Source organism: Pyxicephalus adspersus, chromosome Z, assembly GCF_032062135.1.
Source record: "Pyxicephalus adspersus chromosome Z, UCB_Pads_2.0, whole genome shotgun sequence".
In the NCBI taxonomy this organism is placed as follows: domain Eukaryota; kingdom Metazoa; phylum Chordata; class Amphibia; order Anura; family Pyxicephalidae; genus Pyxicephalus; species Pyxicephalus adspersus.
Window position 1 is genome coordinate 46,004,538 of NC_092871.1, and position 22,637 is coordinate 46,027,174.

The window sequence follows — 22,637 nt, forward strand, 5'->3', positions numbered from 1 at the left end:
GGTGCAATCTAATGAATTTGGTAAATACAACTACCAATTTACAGGCAGTCTGGACCATCTAAGGCTTCCTAAATGGGAAAATATTTTTCACAAGGACAGGGGCAAAGACAACTGACAAATGCCTATGTCATCCATTTTATCATCTATCCTGAGTACCTCATATTTGAGTACACACATTAAAAGTTTAGATATGAGCTGATAAATAGCATTCAGCATTCTACACATGTATGGGCACTTTTAAAAAGAACAACTAGAGAGATTTGGTATGAGTTAAGACATGCCTGAGAGAGCGACTGTTTAATTTTACTCAGTGGGAGTGCAATAAAGTAGACTCATATTCCTTAGTCAGTCCTCAGACTCATTATTCCTGTCCTGCTTAAAAAAATATTTTCTCCTTGATCCTCTTTTGGAATTACTTCTTTCACAGTGCAGAATGCACAGCAACATAGTGAAGCACTCTTTACTCACATTTAAATTGTGCGTATTTCCTAGTAAAATTAATAATATTGCAAACATTCTGCTGCTTACCTCCAAATTAATAAAGATGACAGCGATCTCAGCAGGTGTAAGGATCTGCTTCAAGGGTACCATATAATTCTGCGGAGAAAAAAAAAATATCTATAAAAGGTTATTAAATAATCACAATAAAGAATGTACTGTCAGAGCATTCAAAACCGACAAAACCTAGATTAAAAAAAAAACTTTCTGTAAGAGCTTTTCACATTTATTGGCCACATATGACCACACCAATCTCACCATTCTGATGTCTTCTAATGTCTTGTAATATTTGTCCTCAGTGTCGCGTATTTCCAACAAGCAGCAATTCCTCTTATCATCTTCTGTCATCCCCGATTTCTAATTATAAGTAAACATAAATCAAATGTATTACCAGAAAGAATTTCTTCCAATGTCTATTAAACTATAACATCTGTGCTTGCAGTCCACACAGGTTACACAAATGGGACAGCTTCTGAAGTACTACAAGCTTCACCATGCTCCTAAATGCTCTGCAATTACCCAAAAGGAATGTTTTATTCTAAAGCCCACATTATAGTCACAAAAATAGGATCCCTACAAGTTATTCGCCCATCTCCCAGCACACCAGCACCTCATTGTGTATGGTCACCCCACTAGGAGTACGGCATAACTGGTGAGGAGAACAGGGAACTGCAGAGGTCTTGAAGCCTCTGGTCATAATTAGAATATTTTCTTACCTGCATATACCTTATCTGAGGCATAAAAGGAAAGAGACAAAACAATATTTAGAGGCAAAAGAATACCTATTACAGCAAATCTATTTTTTTTTTCCATATTGATATTGGGTTCACTATAGACTTCTTACTTTTGCACTAGTAACTTTTGTTAATTACTGATGGTAAATGAGGATGATGTTCTACAAGAGGTTTTCTAAATGTTTCTATAACAAATATTCTTGATTAAAACGTTTTGTTCACATATTCCCCTCACAGTCTTTTATAAAGAACTTACTATAAGATGGAAGTAATTTGTGCTGGAGGTTTGGTGCTGTAGGTAGAAAATAATTGCAGGCATACACTAAAAGCCTTGTCCTTTTTTTCTTCAAATTACATTCTACCTGAATTAAATCACAAAATGAAATTGCTTTAATTAGTTCTTGACATATTTGATGTTTAATTGATCAATCATGTTGCATGGGTAGCTTTAAATTCTCCACTCTGGAAATTAAAATGCATTCTTCGAATCAGTGCATTTCTATTAAAGTTTATGTTTGATAATGCATACTGGATATCCAGATCTCAATCTTGGACTCCTTTAAAAAGGCCAGCTGCGTAGGTCATTTAGGATATTTTTGCGCATATCATAATTTTAATAGTGCTACTTTTTCAAAAAGAAAAAAGGGTTATATGTTTTAGAATGCAATTTGCTATCCATATCTTTAAAAAGTTGATCCCATTTGATTTCTGAAACTGCCACAGCACTATGTTCTCTCCTGTCCTTTTTGTCCTTTCTTATTTTTCTCCCTTGTTTCTCCCTATGTTTCTCTTAAGCTACTTTCTCTAATTTAGCCAGTTTTTGCCTTGCAGGTACGTCCACAACTTACAGAAAGTCATTTGAGGTTGAGGCCGTTAATCTGCTCTACTAACCACACCACTGTAACACAAATCAGTTTATAATGGCATGGGGACATGTATGTACATGTGTAGTTTATTACCACTGTTTCTACAGTAGAGGAAATGTTTCAAATGAAAACAGTAAATGGAAAATTAATGAGAATTATCAGCTAACAGATCTCAATTTGCATGTTTTGTAGCAAATACCTACTAAAAAGCAGCAACAACCTTCCAACAATATTTTAAATAAACATTTCCACCTCTGTAGACGTCTTTTTGCATTTGCAAAAGGCCTGCTGGGGGATGTTGTTCCATTACAATTGGCACTTTAAAGTTGAAGTAACTTCATTCCACAAAATATAAGTGCTACCCTGCCTGCGGCGAGGAGCCTGACAAGCACGCGGACAGTTGTCGGAGATGATTCCATGCACAGACACGTCCAGCGCAGGGAGTCAGCATCTCCAGAGCTTCATCTTTAACATTTGCCCTTTGCAGCTTCTCCGCGCCTGTCAGCTGCCAGCAGGCAACATGGATGTGTTCAAGGCAGGGGGCTGCTCCGTTTCCACATGATTGCAGATGTTAACTGTCTGCCCCAGGGCAACTGCAAAAGGACAGTGGGGGAGAGAACAGAGCCTGCAAAGATCTAGAGACACACAGCACCAACCCTCTTCTATACTGAAATCTTCAAGGTGCTCAACAACTACAGGAAATATCAGAGAAGCATAAACATTTCATAGTAAAAATACATGACTGCAAAGTGGATAAAAGAGTACAGGCTCGCTATGGTTCAGTGTTTCCTCTATGGCAGTGCAGAATATGTTGTTGCAACAGTGGTGGGACATTTAAGTGTAAGCTTCTCTTGTGTAAAGACCAATTACAACACTGCTAAGAATGTCAGAACATTAAAAATGTATTATAAATAAAAAAATTGTTCTCAGTACAGCACTGCAGATTGTGTCAGAACTAAATTTACATCACACAATTATTTAAAGAATCTCACCATCGGTTGTTGGTTCTCCACCTTGATGATGTCTTCGTAAATATCATCCTCCTCACACGGTACATCATAATTGTCATTCTCACCCAAGTCATGTTCACTAAATGAGGAGAAAAAAACATTTAAACGAAAAAACTCCTTTAAACTCAGCATATAGGCATGGGGAAGCATCAGAAAAATCTGTCAGGATTCACAAGCCATGGTTATTATTATTATTATTAATAATAAACAGGATTTATATAGCGCCAACATATTACGCAGTGCTGTACATTTAATAGGGATTTCAAATGACAGACTAATACAGACAGTGATACAGGAGGAAAGAACCCTGCCCCGAAGAGCTTACAATCTAGTAAGTGGGGGAATTTCACACACAATAGGATGGGAGATATGTAGTGGGGAAGTAGTGATAGTTTCAAAAGACAGAAGAAGACGGGTAGGCAAGTTTGAAAAAATGGTGATGATGAGTTCTGTTTTATCCAGGTTGAGTTTCAGGAATCGGTCAGACATCCATGATGAGATGGCCGACAGGCAGCATGAGACCTTATCCAGGACTGAGGGAGACAGGTCCGGGGTGGACAGATAGATTTGAGTGTCATCAGCAGATGGTACTGTAAGCCAAAGGAGGATATGAGACTACCGATAGAGGAGGTGTACAGAGAAAAGAGGACCAGTCCAAGAACCGACCCTTGGGGAACACCAACAGGGAGGAGAGTGGGTGAGGAGGAGTTACCATTGAAAGAAACTTGAAAGGAGCGAGACAGATAGAAAGCAAACCTATGTTTATAACTTATACAATGACTGTGTGGGACATAATGGGCAAAGGCAAGATCCCCTTCAAGAATTTATTGTTGTCTCTGTCCCCACAGCCATTTTGTTCCTTTCCTACTGTTTAAGTAACCACCTGTCAAACCAAGGCACTCAAGGTGTCACTGGAACAGCAAGGGGAAACTGAATCAAAACTCAGTTTTGTTCATCATGCCGAATGTCCTTTTGCAAAGCATAACTTATTAAAGTTAGAAAGTAACACTTTAATTTCAGGAGTGGTCACATAAGGCGTACAATCTTTTCCTTCTTTCCTGGTTCCCTAAAAATAAAAAAGGACTCATAGCAGATACCTAACCTGCTGAAAGACTGCAATGTGTAACAGTGCAGTATCACCATTTGAGAGTATTAACAAGCCTTCATCCCTAAAATATAAACAGTAAAACCCCAAGAGAAAAAAAGGATCAGATTTGGCTGGAAATGCAGTGTTATGATAATACCAGTTAAGATCTAAATTATGCTGAACACAATTCTCCTCCAAGTCACTGGAACAGTAAAATTGGGATCTCACTCCTTGATATTAATCAGTGCTGTTGTTGGAGAAGAAATCCCCCAAGAGATTGGGTTGCATTTTCAGGATGTTTGTGTTGAGGCTGGACCCCAAAAATTCCTTGGGGCAAGGTGCACAGAAAGGTAATTCCCTTTTTTAGTCCCTCAGTGCCCATGTGCATTAACATTGATTCTGCCAAGAGTGTGTGCTGGGCACAAAACACACAGGCAGAATATTTAATGCCAGAAAAAGGAGGACAAGACAACACAGCCATTATCAATGCACCAGTGTCTCCAATAGAGGAATCATCGGCCACAGCAATCTAAAACCACCATAATATGATTGGTTACAAATTGCCATACTGTATGGGAATAATGGACCAAATGTTTACTCCTCTACAGAAGAGGTAAAAACAGAAAGGATCAAATTACCAGAATTACTTTTTCGATGAGGATATTGTTTATGTTTACATTAAGTGAAATGAACAAAAAAAAAAAAAAATCCTCTCAAATAAAGGAAATAGGTAAAAAAAAAAATGACAAAAAGACGAAAACTAGATGAAAGTCATTTAAAAGGCATCATTTTAATCCTAAAAAAGGTTCGCTCATTATCACTGCCATCAGGAGTGGATGGCAAAACATGACAGAGCAGACTGGTATGTTCCAGATGATCTGCCATCACTCCGATGCAAAAGATTACTAAATTGTTAAAGTGCAGGGGGGAAGAGTTTGGTGTTATCACAGCAATTTCACAGAAAGCAGCAAGTTAGCAAGGTCATACACAGTCTACATCTCTTGCTCAGGGACTGAATGTTGCTCTAATGACAACTCTGAACAAGCAAAAAGGCTTGACATTCTTTCTCAGCCAAGATGTTTTAAATGCAACTATGTATATTACACTTTCAAAAAAAATGTGTCAAAGAATAAAGATTATATTCATAATTTTTTATAGAGCCCTTAGGCTATGTACACACGTCAGATGGTTCTTGTACGATAATCAGCTGAGAGCTGATACCGGACGAGAATCTGGCGTGTATACAGTGCTTGTCCTCCGAACGACCGTCTTGGTGGATTCATGGACGACAGATGATGAACGATCCTAATGCAAATTAAGAGGGGAGAGCACAGCAGGGTGCCGCTTCATCGTTCTCCCAATCCCCTTTTCATAGAGCTGAAAAGTGCGGTATGTACAGCTCTCCTTTATGCATCGTGCAGTTGTTTGTCGTTGGAATGGATCGTGAAAGATCCTTTCCAACGAAAATTTTTGTGCATGTGTATTTAGCTTAAAATAAAATACCATAGGATAATTTTACTTTTATGTGCAGCCACTGGTAAAAAATCTGTGAGAAAAAATGGGCTCTCATTTCCCTTTGTGCCTCATTGTAACATATTTTGCAACATTTTCATATCATTTACGGAACAATGTCAATAAAAAGTGTCATTTTTTGCCTTAGGACTATTATAAAGTTTCTGTTCCAGTGTATATGTATGATGTCAACAATGAGTGACAAGTACCAGTCAAACTCAAATGTAGAGTGGTGTGCCAACATTCAGCATCGAGATTTTGGGACCAAAATGCAACAAGATCTGGTAGGCCTTTAACAGTGTCAACTCCTAAAATTGTTACCCACTGATATGACCCAATTTTGGCAGTTTGAGGAATATTGGCTAAAACAATGTGTTGAATTGAACTTTGGGGTGAATATGTAAAATTCTATGCACGTTCCATGGTTCCAAGTCCTTCTATCCTTTCTAAGGTCTAGATCTTTTCAGCACCGTCTTGAATCCAAGGCATAGCAACAAATGATGGAACAAACTCTTGAAAGAATAGTATTTAGCTGCCTTACATTGACACCAACCAAATTTATTAAACAGCTGAACATTCTGGTATTGTAAAGCAAAAACTCAAAAAAATTACATTATTGTTATAACAATGGCACATTTTGTCCAGAGAAAAAATTAAATCAGCAATAGGGTTATGGAATCAAATTTAAAAATTCCATTCAGAAATTTGTTGTACATTCTCTATTTTTTTATGACAGCTTTAATTCTATGAAGCATTACCTCACTAATCTCACTAATAAAAAACAATATTCATCATTGTTCAGGTTCCAACGTTTGTATAGCAGATGACAGATCAGATTTGCAAGTTCAAGGTCAAAAGTTTGTTTTTTTGTAGACTAGCTGATAAGTGTACTTGAGAATGTGTTCACTATTGATTTTATTGATTTGAGAATAGTTTGTATAGTTCCATGTTTGGAGTTCCATCTGGGATCCTTGCAGCTGCATTTGCCTTGTATCTGACTGTACCAATCTGAATGCCTCCCATTTACGCAGGCCCTAAAACAATCAAATCTCAGATTTGTTTTTGTTTTTTTAAAGAAAATAAACGTTTTTCTTCTCCTAAAAAGGTTTGGATCTTTTATTATTCCATGCCAATAGAATATGACAGACTGCTCTGCAGGCACCAATGAGGGGTGGGACAGCTGTACTCTTGGGTGTCTGTGCACACTCTATATTTGTTTTGTCCATGATGTGCTATATCGTGTTCATCTCTCCAGAATACGTAAGCAAAGAGAGGTATGGATCATCACTAAATACACAGTTCATGGATTCTCCCCCTCGAAACGGTCTGATATATTAGGTGAAGGACGACCTGTCAAGATCATGTGACAATGTCTGCCGGACGCGGCCATCTGTTGGCTTTGCTAAATAGATAATTTGAAGTGGCTTTCCTCAGACAGCCATCTGTCTCGCCAATACAAGGGAGAACCTTCTCCCAAGGGATGCTGGGGCTAACAGCGATGCACCCTTGCAATGGATCTGAGGAAGGCAGGACTGCTACAAAATATAAGATGAAACTTTTAGATCTACAACACAGACTCCAGCTTGTCTGTGGAGGCAGAAGACTTTACCCAAAACTACAGCAAGGTCTGGGCATTTTGCTATTTCTGCATTGACAAATCATTAGTAAAGTGGAACATCAAGCAAAACTTTTTTTCTAACTTTTTGGGTAGAATAAAAGTTCCAGTAATATCACAGAATACACTAACACATGAGGTCACAGATACAAGAAATACAGATTTCAATCTTTTTCTGCTTCATTTAAAACTAAACATTGTGACAAGAGTTCTACTTTAATGACCTGTGACACCTTTTCACTGAATATTTATAATAAAAAAAATTCATAATTATTAAAAAAAATGTTAAAATTTTGTAGCTGTATTTATTCTAAAGGGAATAATCAAATTGCATCAGCATCTTCCAGATTTACCATTAAACAGTTGGTCCTATTCTTACTGTTTCACAGCAGACATATTGTGAGCGCAGTAGACAAGCTTGCCGGTTTGTTTTTCCCTGGCGCCTGCTCTGTGAGGGACCAGTTCGCAAAGCTGAGACCTATAGTAAATCTCGTGGCTGCGACTGAAGCAACAGGAGTGCAGTCACCTGGCAAGCTGACCAGCAGCTCCTCCACAGTTACAGCTGATACCGAGGCTCATCGTCATACGGCCAGCATCCCTAACTCTCCAACCCAGAGCCCAAATAGCCCTGCTGCTATGGAAAAGGTATCTCTTTCCTTGAATTATTCTGTAATGGGTGAGGATGACTGGGACTGCAGGGCTCATCTTAGGGCCTTACCCACTAGACATGATCTAGAACAAAGTATTGGCAGGTTGGAAGCGAGCTGAAAATCAGAGTTCCAGGCCATGCAGCGCTCTATACAGCAAGTTACAGCTACTCAACTTACGTTGCAAAATGCCTATTCTGATCTTACTACTCAAGTGGCAAACCACAGTGCCATATTAGAAACACATGAAGTTCAACTTAATACGTTATTTTTACTCCAGGATGATGCAGAAAATCATAACAGGTGCAACAATATTCGCATACGGGGGCTTCCAGAATCTGTTCCTAACTAGGGCCTCCATTCTGCAGTTTGCTCTATCTTTGCCTCACTGTTAGGGGCACTCCCAGATGTGGACCTAGAGATTGATAGAGACCACATGTCATTAGGCCCACGGAGTAAAGATCCCCAGCGACCGAGGGATGTGCATTGCAGGATATATTTTTACAGGACTAAGAAGATATTATGTGCAAAGCATAGAAGCCCTTCTGTTGCTTCTATCTACTCTGTGCAACATCTCTCACTTTCTACACCTTGTATTCCTCCAGAAGCTGTAGCGGATCATATGGCTGGCACTAGCCTCCAGGAAGAGCCATCCCCTTCGTGACAACTTTAAATCCTGCTGAAGACACATCAATTTTACTTAGGACATTTGGGTTCCAGTATTGGTAGATATGCCTTTTTTTGAGATCTGTATATCTGTTTTGGTTCATTAATATATCTCTCCAATGGCATCCTGGAAGTTTAGTAGAGCCATGAGTTGGCATTTCAATCGCCAATGTATTGAGCAAATATTGTTATTATATTATTGAGAATACCAGTGAATAGATGTTATGTAATATGCCTCATCCTCATCCCCTACATGCTTTGGTGGGCCTTGGGCCCACCTGATTCATGTGCATGATGGCGTAGAGGTTCACTAGTATTTACTTACCTATTTAAAGTCCCGGAAGTTCCTTTTGGAACTTTGATTTTATCTCAGTTGCTCCTTGCTTGGTTTTTCTTTCCTTTATTATATATAAGTCTTATATTGATGCTGTTTAAATGTTATTTTATGTTGGTTTGAAATTTTTTTTTTTTTTGCATACATTTGGCCTTACAGATTCCCTCGGGCAGGATTAGATTTTATTGTTCACCTCCTCCCGCAAGAGACTGACACTTTCCCAGACATAGGCCCACCGTCTATTTTGGATGGTAGTTTGTGACTTTTTGATCCCACCTTAGTTTTCAACTCACACGCGAGAAGCTAGACCGTCTCGTCTGTCAGGTGACCCCTTTCCTTATCCTCATGGCGCCACCCACTACACATTCTCAAATTTTGACATTTCGATCTCTCAACACCAGGGGCCTTAATAGTCCCAACAAGCGTTCTCAACTTTTTTTCTAACTTTTGGGGTAGAATAAAAGTTCCAGTAATATCACAGAATACACTAACACATGAGGTCACGGGTACAAGAATTACAGATTTCAAAACTTTTTCTGCTTCATTCAAAACTAAACATTGTGACAAAAGTTCTACTTTAATGACCTGTGACATCTTTTCATTGAATATTTATAAAAAAAAAAAAATTACTGTTTCACAGCAGACATATAGTGAGACTTTACTTTAGCCGGAGCGAGCAGGTCATGGTTACAGTTGTGTTCAAAATAACAGCAGTGTGTTTAAACAAGTGAATAAAGCTCAAAATCCTTATAACTTGAATTTCCATACATGCAAATGCATTGGGAACCCTGCACATTCTATTCCAAATTAAAACATGAAGAAAAAAATGTATCACGGTAATACGGGCGTCGTGTCCGGCGGATGGCGGCTTAGGACGTGTCTCTTCTAAACTCCCTGCCACCCGGGGGAATCGACCGCTTTCTTCAGCACATTAGTGCCTTATTGTACTTCCGGATGGGTCCCAAAGGAAGGGGGACCCTGAAGAATAAACCCGAGGGCAGGGGGAGCGCAGCAAACAGGCTTGATGGCTTGCTTTCCCTGGGCGCCCGATCTGTGAGGGACCAGGCCGCAAAGCTGTGACCTCTAGTAAATCCCATGGCTGCGACTGAAGCAACAGGAGTGTGGACGCCCGGCAAGCTGACCAGAGGCTCCTCCACAATTACAGCTGCTACCGGGGCTAAATTAGAGGCTCATCTTCATACGGCCAACATCACTAACTCTCCAACCCGGAGCTCAACTTCCCCGCTGCTATGGAAAAGGCATCTCTTTCCTTGAATTCTTCTGTAATAGGTAAGGATGACTGGGACTGGAGGGCTCATCTTAGGGCCTTACCCACTAGACATGATCTAGAAAAAAGTATTGGCAGGTTGGAAGCGAGCTGTAAATCAGAGTTCCAGACCATGCAGAGCTCCATACAGCAAGTTACAGCTACCACGCTTATGTTGCAAAATGCCTATTCTGATCTTACCACTCAAGTGGCAACCCACAGTACCATATGAAAAAGACATGACATCTTGGGGGTGTGGCTACGCGATGGCGGCAGGGGGAAGCTTCTTTCTGAGCTCCCGCTGCTTCCACTGCACTTTTCAGTCTGGCAGCCTCCGCCGCTGACCTTCCCCCACGTTACTCACATGCCGCAAGGCAGGAGAAAGCCGGGTTCCAGGAGAGCGGGTAAGGAGACCGTTCTAGCCCTCATATTTCTCCCCGCAGGGCTATACTGACACACAACACGAGGCACCCAATATGGCGTCGGCCAGCACCTCCTCCTTTTCCTTTAGTGAGGAAGCCGCTGCAGCAGCTCCTGCCGGCTCCATGTCTCCTTCCCCTGCTAACTCAGGAAGTCCAGCTTTATGTGCAGAAGGCTCCCGGGACTTTGCCTCCCCAGAACTCAGCATTAACATTGCAGCAGAGCAGATGTCTGTCTCCCATGCCATGCTGCAGGTGCTTTACTACACTACCCACTAAGCATGATTTGGAAACCATGCTGGCCAGATTGGAAGGCTCAATACGTGCGGATCTGGATGCAGTTAAGCAAAAGGTTTCGGCAGTTGATACTAGAGTAATAGCCGTGGAATCCTCTGCTAATGCTATGAAATCCTCTGTGATCTCCCTAGAGTCAGATATGGGACATGTTAAATCACAGCTTACCTCCTCACTGCTCCGCACTGATGACTTGGAAAATCACAGCAGGAGAAGTAATGTACGTCTTAGAGGGATCCCTAATGCGACGGCTAATGCTGACCTGCATGCCACTGTGACTACCATCTTTAACATGCTTCTTGACCGCCCCTTAGATACGGCCATTGAAATTGACCGGGTACAAAGAGTGCGCAGTGTTCGTGACCGCAGCTCAAATTTACCCAATGATGTCCTTTACCGGGTTCACTACTACACTTTAAAGGAGGAGATCATGAGAAAAGCTTGGCGACTAGGTCCTGTGGACTTTGACGGTGCCAGTATACAGTTATTGCCAGATGTCTCGGTGCAGACCTTGCATATGCGCCGTGTTCTCAGCCCACTTCTGGAATTGATTCGTTCTGCGGGGCATTTTACAGATGGGGCCATCCATTTCATGTCTTGGTGACGAAGGAAGGAGCAACTTTTGCCTTACATCACCATATGCAGCTCCCTGCGTTGTTTTCCATGCTGGGTGTGGACCCAATTGTGATTCCTAATTGGTTGGATTTTCCGACAGAAGAAGTGGCTTCTCTGCTACGGAACCGCAGGAGGGAACTCCCCCGAAGGTCTGGGCGTGTTGTGCCACAAGGAGAGAGGATCACACTGGGCCCTACGGACAATGAACCGTGATTCACCTAATGTTGTGCCTGATACCTTTATGGGTTTGTTGTTTTACCCTCTTGGGAACTGTTGATGAATATGACATCACCATTGCTGCTGAGCTGAGACATGACTTATGTTTATTGGAATTTTACTGCTACTAATATGTTTTTTTTGGGGGGGCTATTTGCCCTGACTGCTGAGTTTTGTTTTGTTTTATTTTAGTGTATGCCCATTGTTGGCGTGGTCCCTGCGATAGTGTTATACCTGTTCTGTAAATGCACTTATATTTCGTTTCTCCCTTTTTATTGTTTATATGTGGTATATCGTAATGCTGGAGTGTGGTGAGTAATGTGTTCTTTTACTAGTCTAAAGGCAGGTGCTTGCGGTGGATGCTTTTAGGATGTGTTATGCAGTGCAATCCCTGTCTTAGGACTTATATTCCACCCTGACTTCTGTGATGCTATCTGGGAATGGTTAGCCTTGAAGGACCGGGTTATCATGTTGAGGTATCAATCAAGTGTCTTTGATGCCTTGGGGGGGGGGGGGGGGTTGCCGGTTGTGGCCCCTCCTTATTTAGCCATTTTCTATGGCCTTCTTTCATGGATACTGCGGCGGGTCTGGTGACCCATTATATAACGGATGGCCCGCTATGGGGCGACGGCCGTATGATAATAATTGGTTGCCTTAGTAGTACTGTTATGTGCCTTTGTAGTAGTATATGCAAAAGTGCTCTTATTCATAACATGGATATGTTAAGCATTACTATTGGCTGGCAGATTGATTGGTCCGCGGTGGGCGGTGCCTCAGACTTCATGTAACTTAAAGGGTCTACCCCTGAGGTGGAGCGACTATTTTGAATTTCTGATAATATATGGGTCTGTACTTAACTTTATGTTTGATATGTGTTTTTTTTTTTGGGGGGGGGGATAAATGTGCCGTTCTCGTTGGTTTCCTGCTTGTTTTTTGTTTTATATTCTTCTGTTGATCTATATCTCAGACCGCACCGCAGTTAGGGCGGATTTGGGAATGTTGGTTCATAAAATACTTGCGGTGGAGGCTGGCGGAGCCATCCCTCTGTCGGGTTCCACTACCCCCGCTTAATTACTATTTATTTCTTCTCCTCTCCCCCCCCTGTTCTCTTGTTTCACTCCCTTGTATCTGTTCCTCTCCTCCCTCCCCCCCCCTCCATTTTCTTTTTTTTTATTTTCTTCCTTTCCCTCTCTGGTCCTCCCCTCTTTTGCCCCTCCCAGTTCTTTGTGCGGTCCCGGACCGTACCATACCCTCCTGTGTCCTCCCCTCTCCCTCCTTTTTGCAGCATAAGATAGCTGACAGAATACTTCAGCGCCTACATGTCACTGAAAATTACATCTATTAATGCGAAAGGTCTGAATTCCCCGACCAAACGCTCGGTGGTCTTGAATTCCCTCAATAGCTCAAAATGTCAGATAGCGTTTATACAGGAAACGCATTTCCTGTCACGATAAGTCCCGTCACGATAAGATACCTTCACTTAAGAACCGTAGATTTCAGACGGCGTATCATGGCTCATCCCCTGACTCTAAGTCCAAGGGTGTTAGCATATTGATTGATACATCCCTCCCTTGGACGTTAGTTACTTTGAAGATGGACCCAGAGGGACGATACCTCCTAGTTAAAGGGAGGATCCACCCTAGATTGTTTACCCTGGTCAATATGTACCTCCCGAATACTAACCAGGTGTCTTTTTTGGAGGAGTTTCTTGAGGTTGCTGATGTGTTTGCTGAGGGAGTTCTGATCATAGGGGGCGATTTTAATTTAGCATTGGACCCGGTCCATGATGTTTCCAGGGGGGCTTCCCACCTCCCTGGTTCTGTCTTGCGACGTCTGAAAAACCTCTTGCACCTCCATCAGTTGACTGATATCCGGAGACTACAGCACCCTGGTGAGCGTGACTACACTTTTTATTCTCCTGTCCACAAAACTTATTCAGGTATAGATTTTTTTCTGGTTAAGCATGATGCAATCCCTCAAGTACAAAGTACAGAGATAGGGAATATGACATTCTCAGACCATGCACCGATTTCGATCACTATGTTGTCTGATGTCTCTCCCCCTAGGGGCGGTTCAAATGGTGTTTTAATTAATCTCTCTTATCCTCTGACAATTTTAGGACTCATTTGGAAAGGGAGATATTGGCCTTCTTTGACAGGAATGAAGCGTCGGTTTCTAGCCCCCTTAGTGTATGGGAAGCCCATAAATGCTATGTGCGTGGTTTAATAATCCAGCAAGGCCATAGGATTAAAAAAGAACGCCAACAGCTGCTGAAGCAGCTGCTTCAGGATCTCCATGCTCTGGAGACTAGACATAAATGAGGCCACTCCCCAGACATGGAGGCACAATTAGTGGAACTGAGAGGGAGGATAAATATGCAGTTTTGTTTCCAAGCAATGTCCCAACTACAACTACAACTACGCTTTAGCGCGGGCCATAAGAGTTCAAAGGGCCCGTGCCTTTGTTCTGTGTGTCCGGTCGAGTGCTGGTACCCTTCTGTATCGTTCTCAGGATATAGCTGAAGCCTTTCAGGAATTTTACGCCAAACTCTATAATTTAAGGGGAAATCCTGAGACGAGTTCCTTAGACGCAGTTAGGACAAAAATACAGGACTACTTGGTGGCTTCTGGTATCCCTAAGCTTCCGGATGAGGCTCTGACAGCTTTAGATGCTCCTATTACTTCAGCAGAGCTACAAGCAGCCGTAACGAAAGCACCCACGGGTAAGGCCCCAGGCCCTGATAGCTTTACCCTAGCCTATTATAAACGTTTTTTCCTCAACTCTCTGGCCCCTTTTTGACGGCCTTCAACGCACTTTCTCAGGAACACCCGCTACCTGCTGACTCCTCCAGGGCACATATCACGGTCATCCTGAAACCAGACAAAGATGCTACACTATGTGCAAATTATCGCCCAATATCGCTATTGAATTGTGATACCAAGCTTTTTTCTAGCATTCTGGCACGAAGGCTGACACCCATCCTTCAACGCCTTATCCATTCAGACCAGAGTGGTTTCCTCCCATTTAGGGAGGCAAGGGATAACACTACTTGCACGCTAAACTTAATACACCACGTGACTGTAGACCAAATTCCTTCCATGATCTTCTCGGCAGACGCGGAAAAAGCATTGGATCGCGTAAACTGGACCTATATGCACCAAGTACTTACCTTTATAGGCATTCCTAGCAAGCTGTTTCAATGGATTCAGGCCCTCTATAGAAACCCTACCGCTTCCGTTCGAGTCAATGGACTTCTTTCTCGTCCGTTCTCTATTGCAAATGGCACAAGGCAGGGCTGCCCATTGTCTCCCTTATTCTATATTCTGCTCCTTGAACCCTTACTAGGCCATATTTGCAAGAACTTAGATATTAAAGGAGTTAGTGTAGGTTCTATTGAACACAAAGTGTTTGCATATGCGGACGATCTCCTCTTCTATATTACTGCTCCCCAGGTGACCCTTCCCAACTTATTAATGGAGTTGCGTCGCTATGCGCAGCTCTCAGACTATAAAATCAATCTCCAAAAATCGGAGGTATTGGATATTAACTTACCACCTGATATGCGGAAAGCATTGGCACCCTCCTTCCCGTTTAAATGGGCTCGAGGCTTTGTTAAATACCTGGGCACTAATATCCCTGCTGACCTTAGAAGAGTAGTAGAATTGAACTTTGTACCATTACTCAACGTTATACACAGCGATCTCCAGAGGTGGCGACAAGAGACCTTTTCTTGGTTTGGCCGATGCAATATTTTAAAAATGAACATCATGCCACGTCTTCTCTACTTACTGCAAACGTTACCTGTACGTATTCCCCTTCATCTACTGCATAAAATTCGCTCTGAATTCCTGAGATTCGTTTGGAACACTGCAACACCTCGCCTTAGCAAATTCATTCTCCGACTTCCAAAGGATCAAGGGGGGATGGCTTTCCCAGACCCAATACTATACCACAGGGCGGTACATCTAACCCGTTTGGTAGACTGGTGTAGACACGCCAGCTTTAAGGGATGGGTGACCCTAGAGGAGGCGCAGTCCCCTATAATGCTAAGTGTAGCGCCATGGTCCCCAGTTGAGGACACGGCCGCCCTGCGCCGACATCATCTGATAGGTGAGACGCTTAAGAGTGGTGGCGCAGTATTTCCTTACAGAAGGAGTTACTGTGTTCCCCTCCCCTATGTCCCCCATTTTAGGTCACCCAAAGTTCCCGACTAGCAGGAGAGACCCGGTATATAGGATTTGGATTGAGAGTGGTGTCTATCGGGCTGTTCATTTCTTGCACCACTCCCTCTGGTACACTACGGACCAGCTTCAGGTAGACCACTCCCTTCCGAGTCTGGATAACTGGAGAAAAATTCAATTTCAATATTTTATCAGGTCACTGCCACCGGCACAGGATTTTGGACGCCCCCTTGGCATGCTAGAGAGTATATGTGTAAATGGCGATCCCCTGAGAGGAGTGCTTTCCCATACATATAAAATACAACTAACGACCCAAGACCCCTCAACGCCATATTTCGTCACTAAATGGGAGAGAGATCTAGATATTAAATTTACCAGAGATCAAATAGAGTGTATGCTATATTACGGGACAAAGCATCTATCAGCAATCGTTATCAGGAGACTAATTACAAAGTACTTACCAGGTGGTATAGGACCCCTGATCGGCTGGCGAAACATTTTCCGCACACTAGCTCGGAGTGTTGGCGTTGCAGACAACACACTGGTACGCTGTTACACATATTTTGGACTTGCCCTAGTCTATCCTTATTCTGGGCGGATGTTGCTAATATCGTGCAAAAAGTTAACGGAGGTGAGGATACGGGATGAACCGGAGCTTGTTCTGCTCCATGTATCAGCAATGTCGAGGAAATGCTATAAAAGGTCGCTGCTGCGCCATTTGTTAAATGCAGCGAAGGCCTGCATCCCCCCATTGTGGAAACAAACTGCCCCGCCTACTGTGCAGCAATGGTTGACCAGGGTAAATGATATTCAATATATGGAGGAGCTTATGAGTGCAAGAGACCATTCTACTCGTAGACCTATATGTACCTGGTATTATTGGGATGAATTTAAGACCACTGCAGAATATTTGCGGATACTCCGCCCACTACCGTGAGATTCTGGCGCTTCCACTGCTTATCCAGTAACCCCCCCTCCCTCCCTCCCTCCCAACCTTCTTTTCTTTTTCTGTCCCCTTCCATCCCCATTTTTCTTTTTACTTTTTCTTCTCTTTCTTTCTTTTTCCCCTCTCCTTTATATTTCTTTTTTTTTGAAATTGTGTTTTTATTGATAAATATTTCAACAGGGTACAAAAAGGGCAAAAAAAAAAAGAAATACAAGGAAGAGAGAGAAGAAATAAAAACACATAATAAAACTGTGAAGTTGAGATATAACGTTTACAAACATTGAGGATTACAATAACCAATTCTCAAACAAAACCCTGCATTCAAACATCAAGGGGTAGAAGGGTGGGAAAAACAGAGTGTGGGCAATGTGACGCTATCAGGCAAGTAAAAAGCAACGGGGGCGTCATCCCGATAGGTTAGCATAGTAATGATCCCAAGCCTCCCAGACCGTTTGAAACTTGGCCACTGTGTTTCTAAGGAGTGCTGTAAGGTATTCCATAAGGCGTATTTCTTGAATCCTTGTGTAGAGGTTCTCCATGGAGGGAGGAGAAGGTGATTTCCATCTAGTGGGAATCAATGTGCGAGCTGCAACCAGTATATGAGATACCAGCTTCCGAGATACTTTTGGCAGTGCTAGAGAAGGTTGGCCTAGTAGATGTGAAAAGGGATCCAGATTCACAGGCTGCTGGGTCACAGCAGAGAGCAGATCGTTAACTCGAGCCCAGTAAGCCTGGATAAGGGGGCAGAACCAGAATACATGTTCTATTGTACCGCGATGGTTTTTACAACTCCAACAGGTGGGATCAGCATTGGGGAACAACCAATGAAGTACCTTCGGGGTGTAATACCATCTGAGCAAAATTTTATACAGGTTCTCTTTATACAATGTACAAATAGAACTTCTATGCGCTGCCTCCCCAATGTCAAGCCATTCTTCTGGGGCTAGAGACCGACCCAGAACCTCCTCCCATTTAAGCATGTATTTAAACTTATGCGGAGCACCCTGAGAAGAAACGTGTAGGAGGCGGTAAATGAAAGAAATAGCTCCTTTGAAAAAGGGGCCTTCCATACATAGTCTCTCAAATAAATAAAGTTATGTCTGGAAAGGTGGCTGTGGGTTGCAGTGACAGAATGTAGTGTCTTATTTGCAGATAGGCATAGAAGGAAGTACGGGGTAGCTCCACCTTATCACCCAATTCAGCGAAGGAGAGCAACCTTTTCTCAATTGGATGTAGGACATGTCTGATTTGGAATAGACCTCTGTCCTGCCAGGGACCAGACATTGACCCAGATAGACTATCCGGTATCTGTGGAGTAAAAATTATGGAGGTTAGTCCTGAAGCTTGGGATCCTAGAGAATATTTATGCCTACAAGCCCTCCACACATTCCTTATTCCACCATAGGTGCCGTTAAATCAGAGTCTGTTAATAGTAAAGAGGAGCTCCACAGCATAACATTAGGGTGTATAGGGGCTATCCAATCCACCTCCAGTTCCGCACAGATACTAGAAGGGTAAGGGGAGGTCCAAGTTATAAGATGCCGTAAATGGACAGCTAGGTAGTATTTGTGAACATCAGGGGCCCCCAGTCCTCCTCTATCCCTGGGCATACAATGTTTTTGGCCACTCCATGTCTTTTATAGGCCCAGATAAAATGCATGAAATTAGATTGGACTCTCTTCAAAGTTTGGGATGGTATTCTGTCCGGCAATGTCTCAAATAGATATAACAACTTGGGTAAAAGCATCCTCTTAACAGATGCTATCCTGTCCAGCGGCGATAAAGGGTGGAAAATTGTAGGAGTACAATTGGGAGTAAGAGGGAGTAATTTGGGTCCCCAGGTAGCAAAGGGAACATTCCTGCCAAATAAATGAGAAGGAGCCCTGCATGGTCCGCAACTCCAGCGGGGAGATATAGAGGGGTAAAGCCTCCGTTTTTGTAGAATTAATTTTAAATCCCGAGACTTCCCCATAAACTAGCAGCTCTTTCCACAAATTAGGAAGGGAAATGACCGGTTGGGAGAGAGTCAAAAGAATATCGTCAGCATACAAAGAAAGCTTATATGCCTTCCCTTTCACGGGCACTTCGTGTATATCCGGATTGGATCGGATACAGGCCGCCAGGGGCTCAATGCATAAGGCGAAAAGCAGGGGTGACAATGGGCACCCCTGTCTTGTCCCATTCTTAATAGGAAACATGGCAGAGGAAGCGTGGGGCAATTTGACTGAGGCTGATGGAGCCGTATACAAAGACTCAATTGCCGTAACAAAAAGGCCAGTAAAGCCCATTTTGTGCAGAGTGGCAAATATAAAGGGCCAGCTGAGGCGATCAAACGCCTTCTCGGCATCTAAACTGAGTACTAAGGTCGGGGCCTTCCGTTTATTAGCAATATCAAGAATCTTGATTACCCTCCTAGTATTATCACTTGTCTGTCTATAAGGGATGAAGCCCGTTTGATCCCCATGGATGAGAGAAGGAAGGAACTTAGACAATCTGGAGGCCAGGATCTTTGTGAAAATTTTTAAGTCAGAGTTTAAAAGGGCTATTGGCCTGTAGCTTGAGCAATCCATAGGGTCTTTGCCCGGCTTTGGTATCACTGTGATATGTGAGGCGATCATAGTTGGAGGGATCGGTTTGCCTTCCAGGAAGTCATTAAAGACTTTGTAGTATAGATAAGGTAGACCGTCCGGGCCCAGAGCTTTAGAGGATGGTAGTTGAGTGATTATTTTTGTGAGTTCCTCTTCCGTGATGGGCTTATTAAGTTGCTCCAGGTACTCCGGCTTAAGCCTAGGGAGGGCCACCCGTTCTAGATATGAGTCTATTTTTGGGCTCAGAGATCTACCCAATAAGGTTTGGGCACCGTGAACTGTTTGGTAAAGACGGGAGTAATAGGCCTCAAAACAGGAGGCAATATGGGAAGGATCATATCGCACCATTCCTTTCTCATCCCTAATTGCCCTAGGAGTGGACTGTATTTGCATATTCCGTAACTTGCGAGCCAGCAGAGTATCTGCCTTATTACCTTTATAATAATACTGTTGACGGGTTCTCTGCATCGTCCAGCTAACCTTTCTCAGTTCCAGGGCCCTTAAATTAGACCGGAGAGTAGTTAATTCCCTCAAAAGACTCAAGGAAGGCCTCGCTGTGTATTTTGCCTCCACTGATTTCAAAGCCTGAGCAGTAACTGCACGTTGCAGGTCAGAGTCCCGCTTAAGTCTGGTGCTCAGGGCTATACAATGCCCTCTAAACACTGTTTTATGTGCTTCCCATAGTGTGGAGGTATGGGCAACAGACCCATTATTTTCACTAAAATATGTTTGCAAAGCTGTGGCTAGGTTGGATTTGGTGTTCAGGTGTTTGAGCAAGTAGTCATTTAGCCGCCAATGGCAGACCCTCACAGTTCTCGGGAAGACATTCACATCTAGTGTAATAGGAGCGTGATCAGACCAAGTAATAGGATGCATCTCCGTGGAGACACTATTCCTCAGGAGAGGAAGGTTAGTAAAGAGATAATCAATACGGGTGTGGGTTTTGTGCGGGGGTGAAAAAAAGGATAACTGACTCCCCGAAGGGTGATGAATCCGCCAGTTATCATAGAGCTGATATTTCCTAATTAGTTGCCTAACTATTTCCTAATTAGAAGGCCCGAGATTGTTGGGACATATGTGCTGAGGGCTGGGATTGGTACAATGAGTGCCTGTCCTAAGTGGGAGAGAATATCAGGTTAAAGTCTCCCCCAACTATCAGGTAAGTATGGGCAAAATCTTTAAGACGGGACAGAACCTTGCCGAGAAATTGAGTCTGACCAGTATTCGGTGCATATACATTGCACAGGGTAGTGGCCACTCCTTGCAAAGTGCCATTCAGGATGATATACCTCCCATCCACATCTACAATGGAATGGGATAGCGTAAACTTGAGGGAGTCTTTCAAAAGAATAGCTACACCCGCCGTTTTCCTACAGGGTGAGTTAGCGAGATATGACTGGGGGTAAAATCTAGAGGCAAAATTACACGAGGCCATATTATCAAAATGAGTCTCCTGCAGGAAAACAACATCCGGGGATAGACGTTTAAACTCTCCCAAAGCCAATTTCCGTTTAATATTCAAATTCAACCCTCGCACATTCAAAGAAAGTATCCTAGTAGTCATGAGGTGTAATAGAGGACCAAAGTGTTACAGCCAGAACCACCCAAGGGACAAAATATCTTCGGGTGACCATACAAGAAACCCACCAGAGCCAGTCACAACCCCACAGTGTGTCACATTAAAAATAAGGAAGGGGGGACAGGGAAGCAAAGTAAACTCCCATAACAAAAACATGTAAAGCATAGAACAAAAAGAAAAAAGTAAACCAAAAGGTTAACATTCGCCAAATGGCAAACAAGGAGGAACCGACATCTGCCGGTTCCTGCCCCTGACAGAATGGGTACAGGGAACAAATTCGCCTGGCAGATGAACAATTCCTCCCAGAGGGGCCAAGAACCCAGAGGGTCAGAGGATATGAACCAAAAAACCACAGCAATAACAGCATAGTGTCGGCCAATGCGGACCACAGGCAGGGTCATGCCGCTGGGAGGACCCCAGAATAACCCCAGCATTACCTAGGAGCAGTCCGTGGCCCTCCCCGGGCAGCTACAATCCTGGGCAGTATAACAGTAGATCACACATACAATACAAATAAAGCAGCAGTGCTACGCAATCAAGGCAGCAGCATTATAACAGTTAGCAGTCTTAAAACAATCTTGGAGCTAACACTCAAGCACTTCAGCTATAAAACATTTATGCAACATGGATAAAACCATAAAATAGAGCAGTCAAGGCAACTTCAATAGAAGAACTATAGGCTATAGTTCAATAAAGGCACTTTACAACTCAGTCATTCGCTGCTTCAATGGTGTGGGTTGGGGGTTCGATCAATTGGAGAAGTGGAGTCCCGCCGTTTACCCCTGGATCTCTTTCTAGAGGTCACCGTCTGCCATGGGGGGGAGCGGGATCGCAGGAGATCCTCTTGTTCCCATCCAGGGAGTTTGGGGCGATTTATGCCCAGCTCTCTGCAGAAAGATGTCAAGTCCTCCGGTGACCGCAGTGTGGCAGACCTCCCCTCATGGCGAGCCGAAAGGCTAAATGGGAATCCCCATCTATATGGGATGGAATGATCTCTAAGCACAGTTAACAAGGGCTGAAGCAAGCGGCGATGTTGTAATGTATGCCAAGATAAATCTTGATAAAGTTGAAGCGGCGCCCCATCAAATTCAAGACTGCGCATGTTCCTGGCGGTGGCCATAATTTCATCCTTCAGGCCTGCATCCACTAATTGACAAATGATATCTCTTGGCCTGTTCGCAGTCCCCGGTTGCCTGGAGGTGTGGAAAGCCCTGGAGATTTGAACATCCCGGGGGGCTGAGCGCCCATGCACTGGGGCAAAAAACGCTTGCAATACTGGTATAAGGTCAGAGTCTCGTGTTGCCTCTGGAAGGCCCCGTACTCTAATATTATTCCTTCTGGATTTATTATCCAATTACTCAAGCAGGCGTTGGAGCTCCCATATTTTCTGATCACTCTCTCCAGCTTTTTGTGATAGCACTGTAATATCCTCTTTGGCTTGGTGTACACTGTCATCCAGGTCATCTACTCTGCCAGCTAGAGAATGGAGATCAGCGCGAAGGGCCCCAATTTCAGTACGACATGTCGCCTGGACTTCTGCCACTAATTTCTGGAAGTCTTCCT

At 43.2% G+C, this 22,637-nt stretch overlaps 1 protein-coding gene across 6 annotated transcripts in view; it reads right to left on the reverse strand.

Annotated features, from left to right (window-relative positions):
* VAV2 (vav guanine nucleotide exchange factor 2) overlaps nt 1-22,637 on the reverse strand; it is a 158,284-nt gene that overhangs the window by 29,798 nt on the left and 105,849 nt on the right. For all 6 annotated transcript variants that reach the window (XM_072431112.1, XM_072431113.1, XM_072431117.1 and 3 more), the window contains exons 5-7: nt 3,091-3,187; nt 757-855; nt 529-597 (exon numbers count right to left, since the gene is read on the reverse strand). In XM_072431112.1, the coding sequence (XP_072287213.1) occupies nt 529-597; nt 757-855; nt 3,091-3,187 (265 nt within the window). The remainder of the gene's footprint in view (nt 1-528; nt 598-756; nt 856-3,090; nt 3,188-22,637) is intronic.